This window comes from Micropterus salmoides, unplaced genomic scaffold (genome assembly GCF_014851395.1).
Source record: "Micropterus salmoides isolate LMB-PRFRI ecotype aquatic unplaced genomic scaffold, ASM1485139v1 Ms_hic_scaffold_15, whole genome shotgun sequence".
In the NCBI taxonomy this organism is placed as follows: domain Eukaryota; kingdom Metazoa; phylum Chordata; class Actinopteri; order Centrarchiformes; family Centrarchidae; genus Micropterus; species Micropterus salmoides.
Window position 1 is genome coordinate 27,675,962 of NW_024040596.1, and position 16,979 is coordinate 27,692,940.

The following is a 16,979-nucleotide window of genomic DNA, read 5'->3' on the forward strand; positions in this document are numbered from 1 at the left end:
ATGGCCAATAATCCCCAAAGTATTTCCCTTCATCGTCTTATTAGGCCACTAGGAGGAGATGTAGCATAAAAGGCTTGCAATGCATAAGTTTAGACTGAAGCATAGCAGGTGAGCATCAATAAGCTGTGCAGTCAGCAATTCAAAGACCATTACTGGTAATAAACAACTGTTTATTTATCATATTGTACAATAGAGTATAAATAAGAACATTGTATAGCAACAGAAACTTTACAAAAGAGAAATAATCAGACAGTTTATTTTCATAAAATAATCAATAAATGCACCTCAAATGCAACAGATGTCCAATAAATACAAATGTCTTCTTTTAGCCCATTATCTACAAAATAAAGGTTTGTTCTCATAACACAGATATGTAAATTTGATCTGGAATGCAAGTGAAGGAGACACCTAATAACGTGCAAAACACTCTTTGTTTGAAGTCAGAAAAGACAAATCCATTAAACAAAAACTAAGTACATAAGAGATCCCTGAACATCCAGGCTAATCTACACATTTATTGACTAACCAGCTCTGATTAAAGCCCCTTGCAAATTACCATTACTTGCAGCATACTATGCTATATATATATCAAAGAACTGGATAGGTGAAAGCAACCGTTTTGAGGCTTTCACTAAGTGCTACAAAACATTCAAGGACCTCACTCCGTTTGAGCTAACTGCCTGGTGGAGGATTGTAGGAGAGATTAAAAAAGGTTATGGGTGAATGGAAGAGGGCTGATACTGCCAAGCACCAGCTGCAAGGCAGAGGGCGGAGTTAGTAAGAATAGCCCTGGTGATAGCCGTCCTGGTAGCCATGTTCGTATCCATGCTGATGGTAGCCATAACCACCATACTCGTCCTCAGGACAGCGCATGCCCAGTGACTGCTGGATGGCCATTTCTTGTCTGCGAAGCTGCATAGAGTCTACCAGGTCATAGATAATAGCCATGGACCACATGGGTGAAGGATACCAGGACTTTACATTGCCGTCCTTCCCTACTAGCAGCATGGAGAAGTATTCTGGGCTGATCTGAAAGTAGTTCCTCATGTCCTTCACCAGGGTGGCTGACAGCCCTTCACGCTCCACAGTAGCACTCCCTGGACAAAGCAGAGATTCAGGGTAGGAATGACATATTTAATAGATGTATTTTATTCTTACAGCCCTGTTTTCCTTTGCAGACTTGTTTGACATTTACCGTATCTCCACATGCTGAGCTCAAATGCCAAAATCAGAAACCTCCAAAATGTTTCAGCTCTAGTTTCTGCAGTCTTGCATAGGCCTGAACCCCCCCCCCCCCCCCCCCGTTAAGTTAACGCCTTGTTTATTTTGGAGTTCTCTTGAGCAACATCTGCAAAGTCATGAAATGAAATAATTCACATTTTGATTTTAGTCTCCTCCTTTGCAGCAGTGGCAACTCTGTATGCAAAGTTGAATGGAGAGAGAGTTTAATATCAATAACACATCATTGAGGTTCCTCTGGGGACATGGAGGAGTAGTAAGAGGTCCTTTAAGTCTACCATATTCTTTACCATATGATTAAAAGTGGGATACAGAAACACTGGCATGTGCAGGGGATTTGTGTATAAGGAGTGTAGGTCAGGGGCAAGTTTTTGAGGAGGAAAGACAACTGTTTTGACATGAAACAAGTGAATCAAATGTCAGATTGTGGAATGGAATACTATGTGTACTGTGTGCGTGTTTGCTAAAGACATGCCTGGCACCATTTATTATTTTAGAGAGAGAAAGTTCTTACCATTGATGGGATAGAGTTCCAACACTCCGCCCATATCCACCAGCTCCGTACCGACCAACTTCAGAATGGCGATGTGCCTCAGACCTATGTCACCATGGCAAAGACAACCACATTGACAACACACATCAGAGAGAGGCAAATATCTTACAGAAAGAGTCAGACTTCAAACAAGAACACTGTGTCTGTAATAAGCTGACCAACTGTTTTTTAATCTATTGGGCCTTCTTATCCAAGCGGATTTTACTGTGGTTGTTTATTATTGGAACAGTCCTAAGCACTGGTTTCTAGGTAAAGGGAGGAGAACGCGGTGGTCCGGAGAGTCCTGCCAAAAAGCTGTTTCCTCTGAAGCGAGAAAGCCCACATTAAAGCGTGGGCTTTCCTTGCTGAGAGCCAAGTGCTGAATACCAGGATCAAACCTCTGAGGCCCTCAGCCCAGTCAGCAGGACAGCCCTTTGTCTAGGGCAGGGAGGGAGGACAGCCCTGAACAGCCCTGGGTGTCAACCCACAACCAAGAGTAACACATGACGGGAAAAAGTCCTTGCAGACCCCGATCTGGGCCTGCTGATAAGCAAGACAAGCTGTTTGCTTCAGTCACCTGATCCACTCATATGGACAGTGTTCAGAAATACATACAGTACTGGTGTCACAAATGGGTTGTGGCAAGTTTGGTGTGGCATATACATACCGCATAATCAATAACTATTGACCTTTTATGGTTAATACATAATTTGTAAAAGCTTTATAGATCAATAAGAAACCATCAATAAGAACACTCTTGGTTTTCAGGATATAAAAACACATTTAGCTACTGAGCATAATCAGCAAAATTATCCAAATGTCATGAATTATTTTAAGGGAAAGACACCTTTAGAAATTATTAAAAGAATAACTTCCTGTCACATCCTGCTGACATCCAGTGGTAACTACATACAGGTGTAATTCAGGAACCACCACTTTTGGGTATGGTTATAGGTGCAACAAAGTAAACCTTTGACGACACCCAGTCATAATCATCAGCGATGAGCTTATCTGCCTGGTATGGGTACTCTTTAAAGACACTTGTAGTGTAGTGTAGTGTAGTAACTGCAGATTTGTTATAAAGACACAAGAAGTGGGTGGCAAAGGAGCAGTGGATAACGCACATGCCTTTGGTGTGAGAAACACAGGTTCGATTCCCACTGTTCCACATCCACCATTGTGTCTCAGAGCAAGACGCTAAACCCCTAGTTGCTCCAGAAGCGTGTATAACAAATAAGTAAATTGCTTTGTATAAAAGCGTCAGCTAAATGTAGATGCATCATTAATAAAGGTCTTGAGAAATACGTTGTTGCTCTGCATATCCTTTTAAAGATCAAATGGTCCACTAATAACATAAAGCCTGAGCTAAAAGGTAAGGCAGGAGACGTGCAAACACCAGTCAAACCCATAACTTGTACTAATTAGAGGATTATTACTAATTACCAGGATTATTACCATTAAAGCACTGGTGATGAATGATTTATTAGGCATTAATAAACCTGTTAATTACAACTTATAAACTTATTGCAAAGTATGCCTGTGGCACTAATACACACATTTAGCTGACTTATTCTTATGACAGAGTGACTTGAGAGTGCAGCGTAAATTGAAATTCCACAAACGCTCAAAATATAAAGAAAACATGGCCTTGGGCTCAAACATTAAAATGTAGCTGAATGTGTGGTCATTTCTTTCTTACTTCATGAACTGTCTTCAGAAAAATCAAATGGCACATAGTGCAAGAGTCAAAGTCATAAATGTGATGAATATGTCTATGTTCCTGCTCTGTGAGAGAGTGCTAGGGAAAGAAGGAAGAGCCAGCGAGAAATGTCAGAACACTTTAATTTCATAAACAAGGCTGGAACATGAGGTTCAAGTAGGGGAGAAACTCCACATGACAGTATTTATTTGCAGTATTTTACTGAGAAGTGTTCAACATGGGCTATTTAATGTTTATCTTAGATAAATCTGTCAGACACGTCAGGCTGTTGAAATTTGCAAAGTTTAGATAAATGTCTCTTTTTGAGATAACAGTAATATTTAAGCAACTGTGGAAAAGTTGACTAACTGGCAGACTGAAAAGGCTGTCGTCAGGGAAGGAAAAGAGCTTGTTAGTCCCAGACAGAACAGTTCTGTCATCTGGAATCCCTCTGCACATCCTCTGTGCACAAACACACACAGTATTCATGTTGTTGTGTAAATCAGAAACTGATTTAAAAAATATATTTTGAGCATTTTTGTGCCTATATTTAATGAAATTAGAAAGTATTGTATTGAAAGTAGAGAGATGACAGGGAATGAGGGAATGACATGGAATAAAGCTGCACAGCCGAATGCAAACAACAGGTGTTAGAGTTCATGGTTCACAGCTTGTTTCCACTGCCACCAAGTGGCCAAGAAATCAATTATTGCAGATTTAAGGCACCACTATTGCATCAGGGTAGCAGCAGTATTACTAGTGATCTTAAAATCTCTGCAAATAATATTCTCTGCATGGCTAAATTCCACGAAAAGTAAGGGCAAAAAAGTCTGAGTTGTTTTTTATTTTCGTGAACTGACCCTTTAAAGTTCCCTTCCTGACTTCAGAAAAGTGAATTAGTTAGTTAGAGTTAGTTTTAGAGTGACTCACCAAGGTTGCAGGCCTGGCTGGTCAGGGCGTAGAGCTGCTGCTGATAGGCCCACTCCTCGTCGTTGGGGGCAGAGATGATGAACAGGCGACGTCTCCAACGGAACCTGCAATCACAGAACATTTTAGCCTGGACTTAAGTGGCACTTTGGTGCAGCAGTGAAAGCTCCGTGCTAAGACAAGGAGTTTGTGCTTGTACACTAACATATTCCCATACTATTACTGTCAGAGGTTGACAACCCTGAATTATGGTCAAAAACCTGCCAGATCTCAGCACTGTGATCTGGAGCTGGAATTCAGGTTCCCATGGTAACAAAAGACAGACCTGTCTGGTTTAGACATCTCAGGAAAATATGTGATTGTAATGATTCATTCTGGAGGAACGGGAGGGATTTATGCTACTTTAAATATCCGTGGAACACAAACAGGCTGCCAAATGCTGCTTGTAAATCCTACAAAATGTGGTCCAGATTATTGAGCTTATTTCAAGGAAGCAGAAACAGCCTGGTGGTACCATCCAATAACTCTGATTACCAGCTCCTCACAATTCAAGGTGATTCTGTTTTTTTAGTCCAACAGCTTTATTAAAGCAAATTCCAATGAAGCAGATATATTCACATTTGGAAATCCCTTTAATGTGGTTGGTGGTTATTTTTATGCACATTAAAAGAAATACTACATGGAAATACTTTTGGGTACTTTAGGGGCATTTTATTAGGGTTTGGGCAAGTTTCAATTAAGTGAAAAATGCTTTCTACGTAAACATTGTTTTTGAGAATAGTGTGCTACCAACTTTGTGGTAACAGTTAACAGTTAATCATCAAACATAACAATACTCCCATGGACAAAGCCAACTGCATACAGACATGGTTTTCTGAGTTTGTTGTGGGAGGACCCTGAGCTCAACCCCATCCAACATCTTAAGGAAGAATTAAGAGCTGCAAGCCAGATCTTCTCACCCAACAACAGTGTTCATCCTCACTAATGCTCTTGTGGCTGGATGGGAGCAAATCCCTGCAACCAGGTTCAAAAATGGTTTGGATATATTCACATCCGTGGGTGTAATGTTTGTGGTCTCCACATAGTTTTAGAAAAAAACTTTACCTGGAAAGGAAATTCTCCAATGATCTGGGCTTGTCCTCTTTCTTACAGACAACCCCGTCTCTCTTCTGCTGCTCCATCTCTCGGATGCGGGAGGAGAAGGTGTCAATGTATCAAATACGGCCTTCATGGCGATGGGAACCTCATAGGCTTGCTGACAAAATAACATAGGCAAGGTAGATTCGAAAAGTGCACAAAGCCACAAGATTAACAAATCAATATGCCTGTGAAAAAAATCTGGAAGCGACACAGAGGACAGAATTCCATTGCTTGAAACGATGGAGAAAGTGTTTCCAATGAAGTGATGAAGTGAAGTTTTTGAACATGTTAGTAGATGTGGTGTGGCCTTTGCCACATCACAGGCATTCTTCACAATAACTTCTGGGAAGGAGCACAATGCATTTCGGTTAAACAACAGTATCCCATGTAATTTGCGAAATGCTAGACTATCTCAGCATGAATATGTAACACACGCAAGAACATGTAACAGCCATATGCACACTCTCACGCCTTACGATGTGCTGAATGTGCTGCACAGCTCGTTCTAACTCTTTCACACCTCCCTCTACTCTGCTCTCTTTGCCACTTTTGGCCTCATACCCACACCCACATCCTTGTACATTCACAGACTTCCCTGTCTCTGACTCTGTCATCAGAGAGGCGAACACTGGCCTCTTTGATGAATCTGTCCAAAAACAGCTTGGCATGCGCACACACACACACACACACACACACACACACACACACACACACACACACACAGGAGGCAACAGTGTTTTAGTGGAGACGGATCAGTCCACCTTCAAAGGTACCGAGAAGATGAAAGTGTTGGGCAGATGGATGGTGAACCTGTAAACAGAGTTCTGAGACCTATAACCAACAGCAGCGCCATGAATTAAACAGAATAAGAGCAAGTATTTTAACCTTAGAGCGAAAATAGAAAGAAAATAGAAAATTACTTAATGTCAGTGTGCTAAGATGCTCAAAATGACAATAGTAACATATTGATGTTCAGCAGATAACGTTGACCATGTTCACCATCTTTGTTTTTGTTGTTAGCATGCTAAAATGTCCAAATTAGCTCTAAGCATAATGTGCAGCTGAGGCTGATGGGAATGTCATTAGTTACCTGATAATGGAATGAGATGACAAGTTAATGGATGCAATTGTATATATGCACGCTCACACAGATTTGTATATGACTATGTATGTATAAGTACACATATATTGTGTCTTTTTCTGTCTTTAGTGATGCATTCATGTAAATCAATGTGGGCTTCACTTTATTCAGAACACATATTTATTTTCTTTGTTTTAACTTTTATTTTAATTAATGTTTAATAAAGTATATTTAAAAAGTTAAGGGATGACCAAAACCCAATAATGACATCAATAGAGCCATGCGTGGCTAAAAATTAGATGGTCACATAATATTTCTTGAATTGCCCTAGGTAGCCTGAATGCTTCCATGAACAATTGTCTGCTGTGCTATGGATTGAGGGAGGAAACCAGTTTTATCCTCCAAATTCAGGCAAAGGACATCTGACAGATCTCAACATATTCTGTCTAGAAGGACTTTAGAGGACCCAGCCCATAACTTAGGGACACAGCTATAGAGAGCGAGTTCTTACCTTGACTTTCATGTCGCCGTCAGTGAGGACCATGTAGAAGTCATCATGTGTCATGCTAAACTCTTTCCTCAGCTCTGTGATCAGATCCTGGTTCACTAAGTCCTCCTGACGAAGACCCTTCATAGGCTTGTCATTTTCTGGAGACAAAATGAGACAGTGGGACAGTTTATACTTGTTAAATGACACTATTTGACTGTGAAGGTAATTAAATGTTTCTTGTAGAGAAAAGGCTTGTGCAATGCAGCAAGTCAAATATACATTTGCAAGGTGAGTAACAGATTCAAATATGTAGTATTATAGTTACACAATATTCTGTGTAATTAGTCATAACCTGACATGTTAGGCCTCCAGTGTCAATATGAGGAACGTCTGAGACTTATCTGCTGTACCCGTACTTTCCCTTTCATGGGACCCCTCCCTATAAACGCGGTCTCCCACTGTGTAGGAGCTGCAGTTGCAGTTACATCATAAACATAGGAGTTTGATTTTTACCACTGTTTTCAGAATAAAAAGAGATCACCTCCAAAGATATTCTCTATTTCATAACACAACGCACGCAACTCTAGACACCATCGGTTACAAATATTCAGTAAAACCAGTGAAATCTAAACATAAGATAATAATTTCTGACATCTCAGCTTTTTCTCTGATGTTATGCCCCAAAGAAATGCGAGTGAAAAATGTAAATATACGAACTTTTTGTTCACGAAACTGTCCCATCTGACAAAGAAATACATAACTGTTAGACTTCTTCATGTAAAATGATGCACGATTGTGATTTCCCATGAACAGTTCCCATCAAATAAGCCACAATAACACAAACATAATGTGAGTGTGCAGCTCTGAAACCTGAGGAGTAAAACGTGTTTTCAATTGCTACGCTCAAAACATAGTTGCTTTGAAAAATGTGTCTGACAGAACAGTGAAGTACGCTCTGCTGTGAAAAGCAGAATAAAAACATCCAGAGTGAATCAGGGACAAAGAGAAGCTTTACTCACTGAAATCTGGCATGGTCTGATGCCTTAGATGTTTACTGTAGCTGGCCAAAGCAAAGGCCTTCAATCACCGCTCCCTCGATGCATGTGTGCACAACACACGTTTTATACATTATTCTGCAATACAGCCACATTTCATCAGGAATCTAATTTTCTGAACAGTGCAGCATATTCAAGCAGATTACACTTCATCATGGGTGTACTCGTTGACATAATGCTGTGGTTTTGGTTTGTTACATTTTCCTGCTCTATTCTTGTTTATGCCCTTCCTCTTGTGGTTATCTCTCCCTGTCTCTGTATTCTCATCCCCTGTCTGTGGTTGTGTTTTGTTTGGTCATTAAATAATTTTGTTAAATTACTCCTTATGTGTTTTTGTGTGCTTTATTTACTTGGTCTATTTTGAAGTTGTCTGTGTCTGGTGTCCGTGTCCAGCTTTGTTTCCTGTCTGTGTCTTCCCGTTACCTGATTACCTGATGTGTCTCACCTGTCCATGCACCCTCCCTGCTCGTGTGTGTATCTGTATATATTGTCTGTTCTAGTCAGTCTTTGTTGCATCTTCATTGTCTGTCGAGCATCAACGTCTGTAGATTCTTATTAGGGGTGTGGGAAAAAATCGATACAGCATAGTATCGCGATATTTTCCGCGGCAATATCGTATCGTAACACGGACGTCAAGCATGTTTTATATATAAATTGTACATGAGAAGTTTACTTTTTGGTACTATAATAATAAAATCAATTGTTTTTTCAATCCACTTGGAAAAGAGTTTTCCTTTGGGGACACAATTTGAAGTTGGGAAAAAGATTAAAAAATTACAATAAATTGCAATATGTTTAAAATCGCAGTAATATTGTAATGTGAAATAGGTATCGCGATAATATCGTATCGTAGGGCATCTGGTGATTCCCACCCCTAATTCTTATCTGTTCGATTTTTGAACTCTCGATTTATGTTTCCACCTGTGTTTTCGTGTACTGTCTGCCACGATTGCCGGTAAGCTTGGGATATTAGTAAGTGCTTTAAAAATATTTTGAACTGCTCTCTAGTGTCTGCATCTGGGTCCTAAACTCTGAATTTCCTGCCTCAACACCCAGCCAGTCCATGACAAATAATGCATTCCCTAGCCCCTTACCCTAACCTTTACCATCACAACCAGCCGGGACCTAAATTCGGTTTGGTGGTTGTTTCACCCACTCTGTGCTGTGTAATGTGTGTGAGCAATCAAATCAGGAAAACCCCATCACATGCTGGAGACAGCAGACACACACACTGACTTTACAGAAATATACAACAAACAGCAGCACACGTTTTATGTTTCATAACTTAAAAATCAAACACCATGATGTCACTCTAAACTGAGGGAGGGGTATCACTGAAAGAACCACTTGTTTGTATACAGTACATGCCTCACACACACTGACACACACACACACACACACACACTGAAACTCTGGCTAGTCAGTGGAACAAAAGTATAACCGTGTCCTACCACGGGTGGGGGTGGGTGACGTCACCTCTGCACTTTTTCCAGCATTCCATCTTTATAAAACCCCGTTGTCATGTGGAGTGACAGACTCATAACGTTTTACAGAGTGGGTTTGTATGTCCTGACGTAAACACGCAGTAACCAAAGTCCCAGGTTAAAGACAGCTATAAAATGTCTCAACATATGAGGCGTTGCTGAGCTCAAATGACACAGCACATCTCATAAAAACAGCAGTGGTTTTGTTCTCTTTGAACAAGTAGTGAGCAGTTTAATAAAAGGGAGATTTTCTAAAGCTGTCATAATTGCATTGTTCGCATGGGTGTGATGAATTAACTCACTCCAGCTTACACATCAGCTCCAGGGGAGGCAGACTTACCCCCTTGTTCAGGTTGATACACAAGAATGGTATGTATTCTGGATGTGGTTTCCCCTCCAGCCCTGATACAAACCCCTGTACTTTAATAACCGATGAACTCATCTCACTTCTCACAGGAAGACCAACACACGCACATCTTATCACTATAAATACAATTAAAGTGTAACACAAAAGTACTCTTATTGAGAGAGTTAACACCATGAGATTACATGCACATTAACATCAGAGCACAGAAGCCAAGATCACAGGAATCAGAAGTCTGTCTAGTATCACCTGCACAGAGATGTACACAATACTGTGGCTTGTGTACATCCTGAATGTTATACTGAAGGTAGAACAAGGACAGGACAGTAGACGTAACTCCTCTCTTGGCCTCCCTCTTAGTGTGGAGAACAATCACTGATTAAAATTTCCCATGTAGCTTCACTAGCAATTATAGCATGTCATACGGGGAAAATGTGACTGAAAACATGTCAGTGTTCACAACTCACTGACTACTACTGAGTAAAATTATATTTTTTTAAATAACAAATACAAGGGTGGCAAGAATAGAGTTAAACATATTTTGGTTAATTTTAAGAAATACACTATAATATTTTGAAATACAGCAGATCACTTCCATTGAATTACTTAAATTATACTGGATATTTTACAGTGTACAGATACCTAACTAAGTTTATTTTAGCTTTTAGAAGGGAGCTGAGGAGAGCACAGTAGACAAGAATGTGGTAAGATTACAAGTTAGTACAACATGGGTACTTTAGTTGGAGATAATAGAAAACTGCATGTCTTTTTTAAATGTAGGAAGTCCTGAATACTGTCTGGAAATCCAATTAAAAAAAAAAGATGCAAAATGTGCAGCTCATATCTCAAATTCTGGAAATGAGTACCACAGGATTACATGCACACATCAGAACACATAAGGCAATATCAAAGCGAACAGAAGTCTTTCTACTACCACCTGCACGGACGTACACAAGACTGTGGCTTTGGCAGAGTCAGTGTACATTCTGAACGTTATACTTGGAGCAGAGATTGTTGTTCCTCATCAACGCAAAAACCTGTTGCCATTTCTTCTACTTCTTGAGAGTTTCAGTTGACTGAGTGCTCACAAAATCAAACAACAGCTCAATTTCACTGTGAGTTTAAAACATGGAAAACCCCCATTGAGACTTCAGATTCTCATAAACAGTTATTCAGAGTTGGTGCATGACTCAGCAACTGCAAGGACCACAGCAAAGAATCCATTTGTCCATCCAGATGGAAGAGCTGTATAGGTTAGATGCCTGAGATAACTGGCAATCGTCTATTGCCCAACCTATTTGAGTTACAAACAAATGCTATTTGAACCTTCCCATACCGTGATGAGAGAAGTGAAATGGTGTGCTACAGTGGCAATGCGTGTGGGAGATACATACCCAGCTGGTAATGGTCAATTTTCATGGTGGAGTTGGTCAGGGAGCCAAAGATGGTGATGATGGAAACTTTCCTGATGGCCATTTCACACACAGACTCGAGGTACTCGTCCCTCTGCTGAACATACATACTGTTCTCCTCACTGGGGGATGTAATCAGCTGGAGGGTGGAAGGAAGGGAGGGAGGAAGGTTAGAGTGTCATCTATACGCAATAAGACACACACACACACACAGTGTGCTGCAGAGGTGGTGTTTACATTAACGTGTAGGCGGAGGATGAAGCATATTTTCCCAGCCTGCCCACAGCACTGCTGTGATAAGAATCTATACTGGCTGCAAAACAGAGACACACAGTCTGTCAGCTCACAGCTGTGCAGCCTGTCAGATGGCTGCTCCACATACTGTATCCCTATTCATAATACAAACCTGAGATATTATAGAAAATAAAAAGAGAAACAAGTGAATTTTCTGCCCCAAGCTCAGAGGTTTGTTGACGGGTCAACTACACTGAACTTGTATTCCTTATCCAGATGTTGAGATCTTCTGGCTTATAACTTTCCTGTACTTTGTTTTGGAAAACAAACACACTCTTATTGGTGTTGCAATATCCCATAGATCACCTGCTCCTACTCCACATTTCCAGCTGTTCAGTGATACAGTATGGTGCTACGTCCAGCTTCACAGCTCATTTTGGCTGAAAACTCTGAAGCCAGTTAAAAGTGGAAGTCAGTACAAAGCAGTTTTGTCAGGTATTTATGATTCTGATATTTAATGGTTTTGCCAGACATTTCTGTTGGATCTCTTATTATCTAGCTGGCATGTTTGGCACTCTGTCTCTTAATGTGCAAAGAAGAGACTTATCTAGGTAAACATAGTAACTTATATTAGTTCCAGCCATTACTAATGTAGAAAACCCAATGAACATTCAAATTTAAAGGAATATTTCAAAATGTTGGGAAATTATTATTTGGCTTATTTGCTTTCTTGCGGAAAAAGATAGACACCACTCTCACGTCTGTATGGGAAATATGAAGCTACAGCCTGCAGCCATTTAACTTAGCTATGCATTGAGAGTGGAAGCAGAAGCCTTGCAGAAACAGGAGATTGTCCAGACTTGGGGTCAGACGAGAGAGGTACTGAGCCTCTTATGAACTGTGAGTTGTGTCATGAACTCACCAGCAGCCGCCTCCTGTTCTCAAAGTAGTCCAAGAAGGAGGCCAGAGATCCTTTTGGTGGGGGTGTTGGCTTCTTAGTGGGCTTTGGGAAGTCCTCTTTCTCAGGGTACTTTAACAGCTTCTTTCCATTTTTCTTTCCCCCGATTTTTACTCCTCTCCTGTCCGCTTTCTTGGCAGCCTTGTCATTCTTTTTCTTCTTCTTGTCGTGCTTGCCCTTCACCTTCTTGGTTGGACTGATGTCAGTGAAGGTTTCTGTCTCCCCTGGATCACTGACTGTTGGTTTGCCGGCTACAAACTTGTCCTCGTACTCATTAGTCAACACCTGCACAGATGAATAACACATAACATTTGCACATAAATACATTTCCATATTTCTTACTAATTAAAATAACCCAGTTCACAAGAATGTTCAATTTTTTTTTGTGTCTCATAAATCTTTCCTGGCAATTCTCCTTGTACACACAAAAAGTTAGGCAACAGCAGTTAATCTGGCTGTTAGCATAACCAGCACAAAGCCACACATCCATCATATTTGGCACTTTAATTTAAAAGGGCCCAGAGCGATATAAACTCTATTACTGAGAAAATAATACTTTTTTAAACAAGATTTTCTAAAATACAGTGTCATGGCTGAACAGAAGACTTCTTCAACACACAAGAAGAAAAAGACACCTCTGGGAGGGTGCACTGCATAATGCAAAAACAGCATAATTTAGCCTATTTTAGTTCACCCATGTAATCTACATCTACATTTTCAAAACTATTTTAAGTAAACTGTTTTAGTAATGATGTTTTCCATAGGTTTAGCAGTCTATATACAGAATAATCCAGTATCTTCAACCAAGTCCAGTTGCCCTTGATTTTAACCTTCGTTGGATAACTATGACCTGGATGACTGAGAATCTTCATAGACATACAGAATAAACCCAAACTTTTACCAAACCAAATATATTATGCCGGCAATCAAAAAGAAACTGGTATACCTATATGCAACAATTCAGCTAACTTTCATTGAATCACCTTCTCTCCGCCGTTCTTCCTCTTAGTGGGTTTGATCTTGGAGGGTTTATGTGTGGCAGGTACCAGCTTGCGGCTGTGCGGATCTCTGTTGTCCTTGTCAGTGCGGTTATCTCCAGCCGGGGTGGTTTTAGCCGGGTACCTCTCCCTCTCTCTGCGGTTATAGTAATAAGGATCAGCAGTGGTTCTGGGGGCTGGGAGCCATTGGGCTGTGGTAGGGGATCTGGTTGATCTCTGGGTAGTGGTAGTTGTGGTGGTGGTGGGTCGTTTCGTGGTGGTTGTAGTGGTTCTTCTTATGGCGGGTTTGGTGGTTGTTGTTGTTGTTGTTGTTGTTGTTGCTCTGGTTGTGGTGGTGGTAGTGGGGGGCCGGGTTGTAGTAGTTGTAGTCGTGGTTGGTCGCATAGTTGTCGTTGTGGTGGTGGCAGCTGTGGTTGTTGTTGTGGGCTTTCTGAAGATCTTCTTCCCTGGTTTTCTTTCTACTGGTGTATCTACTGCTCCACATGAACAGGAAGATAATAGATAAAAGGTTTTATGGACAGGGGACAGTCAATTGCTTCAACAATATAACATCAGTCCAATAAAGTTTAACTTGTATTGTTGTGTCAAAATGCATTTTCAACTATCGAAAGATGACATGCTTAATCAGTGTAGGCTAGTGTCTACAGCTAAAATGCTGTTTTCAGTCTTTGTAAAGACTGGGATCATGGTTTAAAAGGAGCTCTTCACCCAAGTTCCACAAAAACATACTTTCTCACTTCTCCTCTAGTGATATGTAGCCATGCAGATTTCTTCGAGATTGTGCAAGAGATTTCAACAGCAGTGTTTCCTTCCAGGAACATTGTCCCCTTAACTCTGGATCATCCATAGTTTTAAATCATAGTTTCCATTGAAACCATTTTCTTCTTATGAAATAGCCCCTATGAAAAATAGTTGTCAGAGTGTTCCGTGTTGAGTAACGAGGTAACATTACTATTTTTGCAAAGAGATGTCTTTTTTTTATTGCTGTGAGAACCACAAATAAAAACACATTCATAGCCACTAAGAAGAAGTCTCACAAATATACTTCTCAGAATGTGGTCAAAGTAAACCAAAATGGCATGGCTAGATTCCACTAGAGATAAAATACGTTTGTTTTTATTGTCATTTGTGTGAACTGAGCCTTTAAGTAGTGATCATTTTCAATCATTCCCCGCTCACCTGTGAGTGTGCCTTCCTCCACCTGGCCCTCCACACCTGCTTCTCTACACTTCTGGACGAAGCCTTTCTGTCTGAGCTTCTCCAGCTTCCTCATGGGTGACTGGTCAATCACCTCATACATGGCCTCCAGCCTCACCGGGTAGGGGTACCGCTCTTCCACCTGCAGGGTCTTCTTCAGCAACACCATCCCAAACTTACCTGCAGGTCAACACATTGCTGATCAGATTTGGATACACCAGAAAACATCCTGTTAAGTACTTCAGGGCCAAGACACATTACTTACCTTTCTCCAGTTTAAGGAAGCTCATGAGTCTGGGGATGAGTGCTGTGTCCAGAGGCTCCTCCATAACCTTCCCCTCTGTGGTGATCCTCCTCACCTTGCCCCCCATCTCTCCCTCCTGATGAAACATGACAACCTGGTGGACATGTCGCTCGGCGAGCTCGCAGTACACATCTGGTTTCAGAAGAGACATCATCAGTCGGAAATATCCGTCTGAATCATGGGGCGCCGAGATCACCAGGACGCGGTTCTTCCCCGCGAAACTGGCCAGCAGATTTGGTGACCCGGCGCTGCTGGGCATCCGGGCGACCCTGGCTCTCGCTCCTGGAGTGCCCTCATCTTGCAGCGTGTTGGGTTGAGGAGGTAAGCCAATCTGTCCGGCCACCCCTCTACTTGGCACAGGAACGCCACCTCCTGCTCTCTTTTCCTGCACAGTGCCTGTCCTGGCGGAAACTGGAACAACCTCGTCAGCCTGCACACCTTCCCCGTTCCTGGAGCTGTGCACCGAGATTGCCGAGCCAAACCCGGGGCGAAAACGTCCGACTAGACTCTCCTTGTCCGTTGCGCCCAGCTGGGCACGTCCCTGTCTTGCGCGTCTTTGAAACTGCACCCGCTTGAGGTGAGTCTGTTTGTCTGCTTCGCCTGTCCAGGTTAGCAGATATATCAAAGCTAAACTGAGAACAAAAGCCCTCTGCATTCTGGCGAGATGTCAGATAAAGTAGGCTAAACACTCACTGAGGGAAAGCTAACGATCCAGTGGTGGAGCCGTGATCCTGACGCGTCTTTAGTGCATTTGACGTTTAATCAATTAATTGCAGATGAAGATATACAGTGTACATACAGCAGGATCGGCACATAATAATAAACAGCGGTCGGCTCCAGAAAGTGCCTTCTGCTAAGGAAATCCACCTCAGTGACAGACAAGGCGAATAAGAGAAGAGTTTGTTGTGCGTAAATAGTTATATCCAGAACTTCATCTCAGCATCACTTCCGTTTACAAGTATAATCCAAGGAGTTTAGAAGTATAGCCTAGATAATCTCTGTTACACAAACATCCACAACTTTGAAACAATTCCTCAGCCCCCAAAGAAAACGAATAAAGTCTTTCGGCGAAAAGTTTTGGACTCCAAAATACACTCACGCTTACGTTTACATCCTAATAACTTAATTTATCCAAATAATCCTCGGGCATTGTTTATCTCCACTAAACGCTGGGTTGATCTTCTGGGCGCAGGAAGGGGGAACCTCCGACAAAATGCAAGAAATTCGCACAGTCTGAACCTCGCTGGAAACCTGCGCTGAGTCTGTACAGGAAAACGCGCCTGTGCTTCTGCCCAGGTTCTCCTTGGCAAAACTGAGTGCTGGAGGCTTTCCCAGAAATGTCCACACAAACCTCAGCCTCCGGACTCTTGGCGACGCAATGGCAGGACCTGCCCCGGGGCTGTCGTTTGCCAGTTCAGTCTGCAGCACCCATTTCAACAGAGATATAAAGTTTCTGTCCCCGCGCAAGGATAGTTTTAGGTTTCACTAAAGCACAACATATTAGCAAACTAAAAGCAGCCTACATTTGAAAATATGTAAGAAAAGTAAAACATTTTGCCCCCCTGCTGGCCGGATTACCGGGAAAGAAATGACCATAATCAGACTCAGTGTCAAGTTCATCCTGCAAAGCCAATAGAGAAACGCCCCCAGACCTCATCCCCATCCACCACGGTTTTCCCCAAGTGGACCGTTGTTTCCCATCTACCTCCAGAAGGCTGCTCCTTATTCTGGTGTAGAAATTACACATAAACACATGATTTAGATGGAAATACAGTGCTGGTGTATACCTGAACTTAGAGGCTGACCATGCATTTACTGTTTATAGTGAGAAAAAGCACAAGAGAATGTTGTCTTTACATGTTTAT

The 16,979-nt window shown here is 41.6% G+C and overlaps 1 protein-coding gene across 1 annotated transcript; it reads right to left on the reverse strand.

Moving 5' to 3' along the window:
- Window positions 1–149: 149 nt before the first annotated feature.
- Window positions 150–16,678, reverse strand: ccdc80 (coiled-coil domain containing 80). The gene is given in 11 exon segments (XM_038721385.1): window positions 150–1,097; window positions 1,754–1,837; window positions 4,401–4,504; window positions 5,502–5,610; window positions 5,613–5,652; window positions 7,130–7,266; window positions 11,406–11,562; window positions 12,580–12,900; window positions 13,599–14,086; window positions 14,793–14,990; window positions 15,076–16,678. Coding segments are annotated over 11 exon segments (2,655 nt in total). The 5' UTR covers window positions 15,770–16,678; the 3' UTR covers window positions 150–774.
- Window positions 16,679–16,979: the final 301 nt, after the last annotated feature.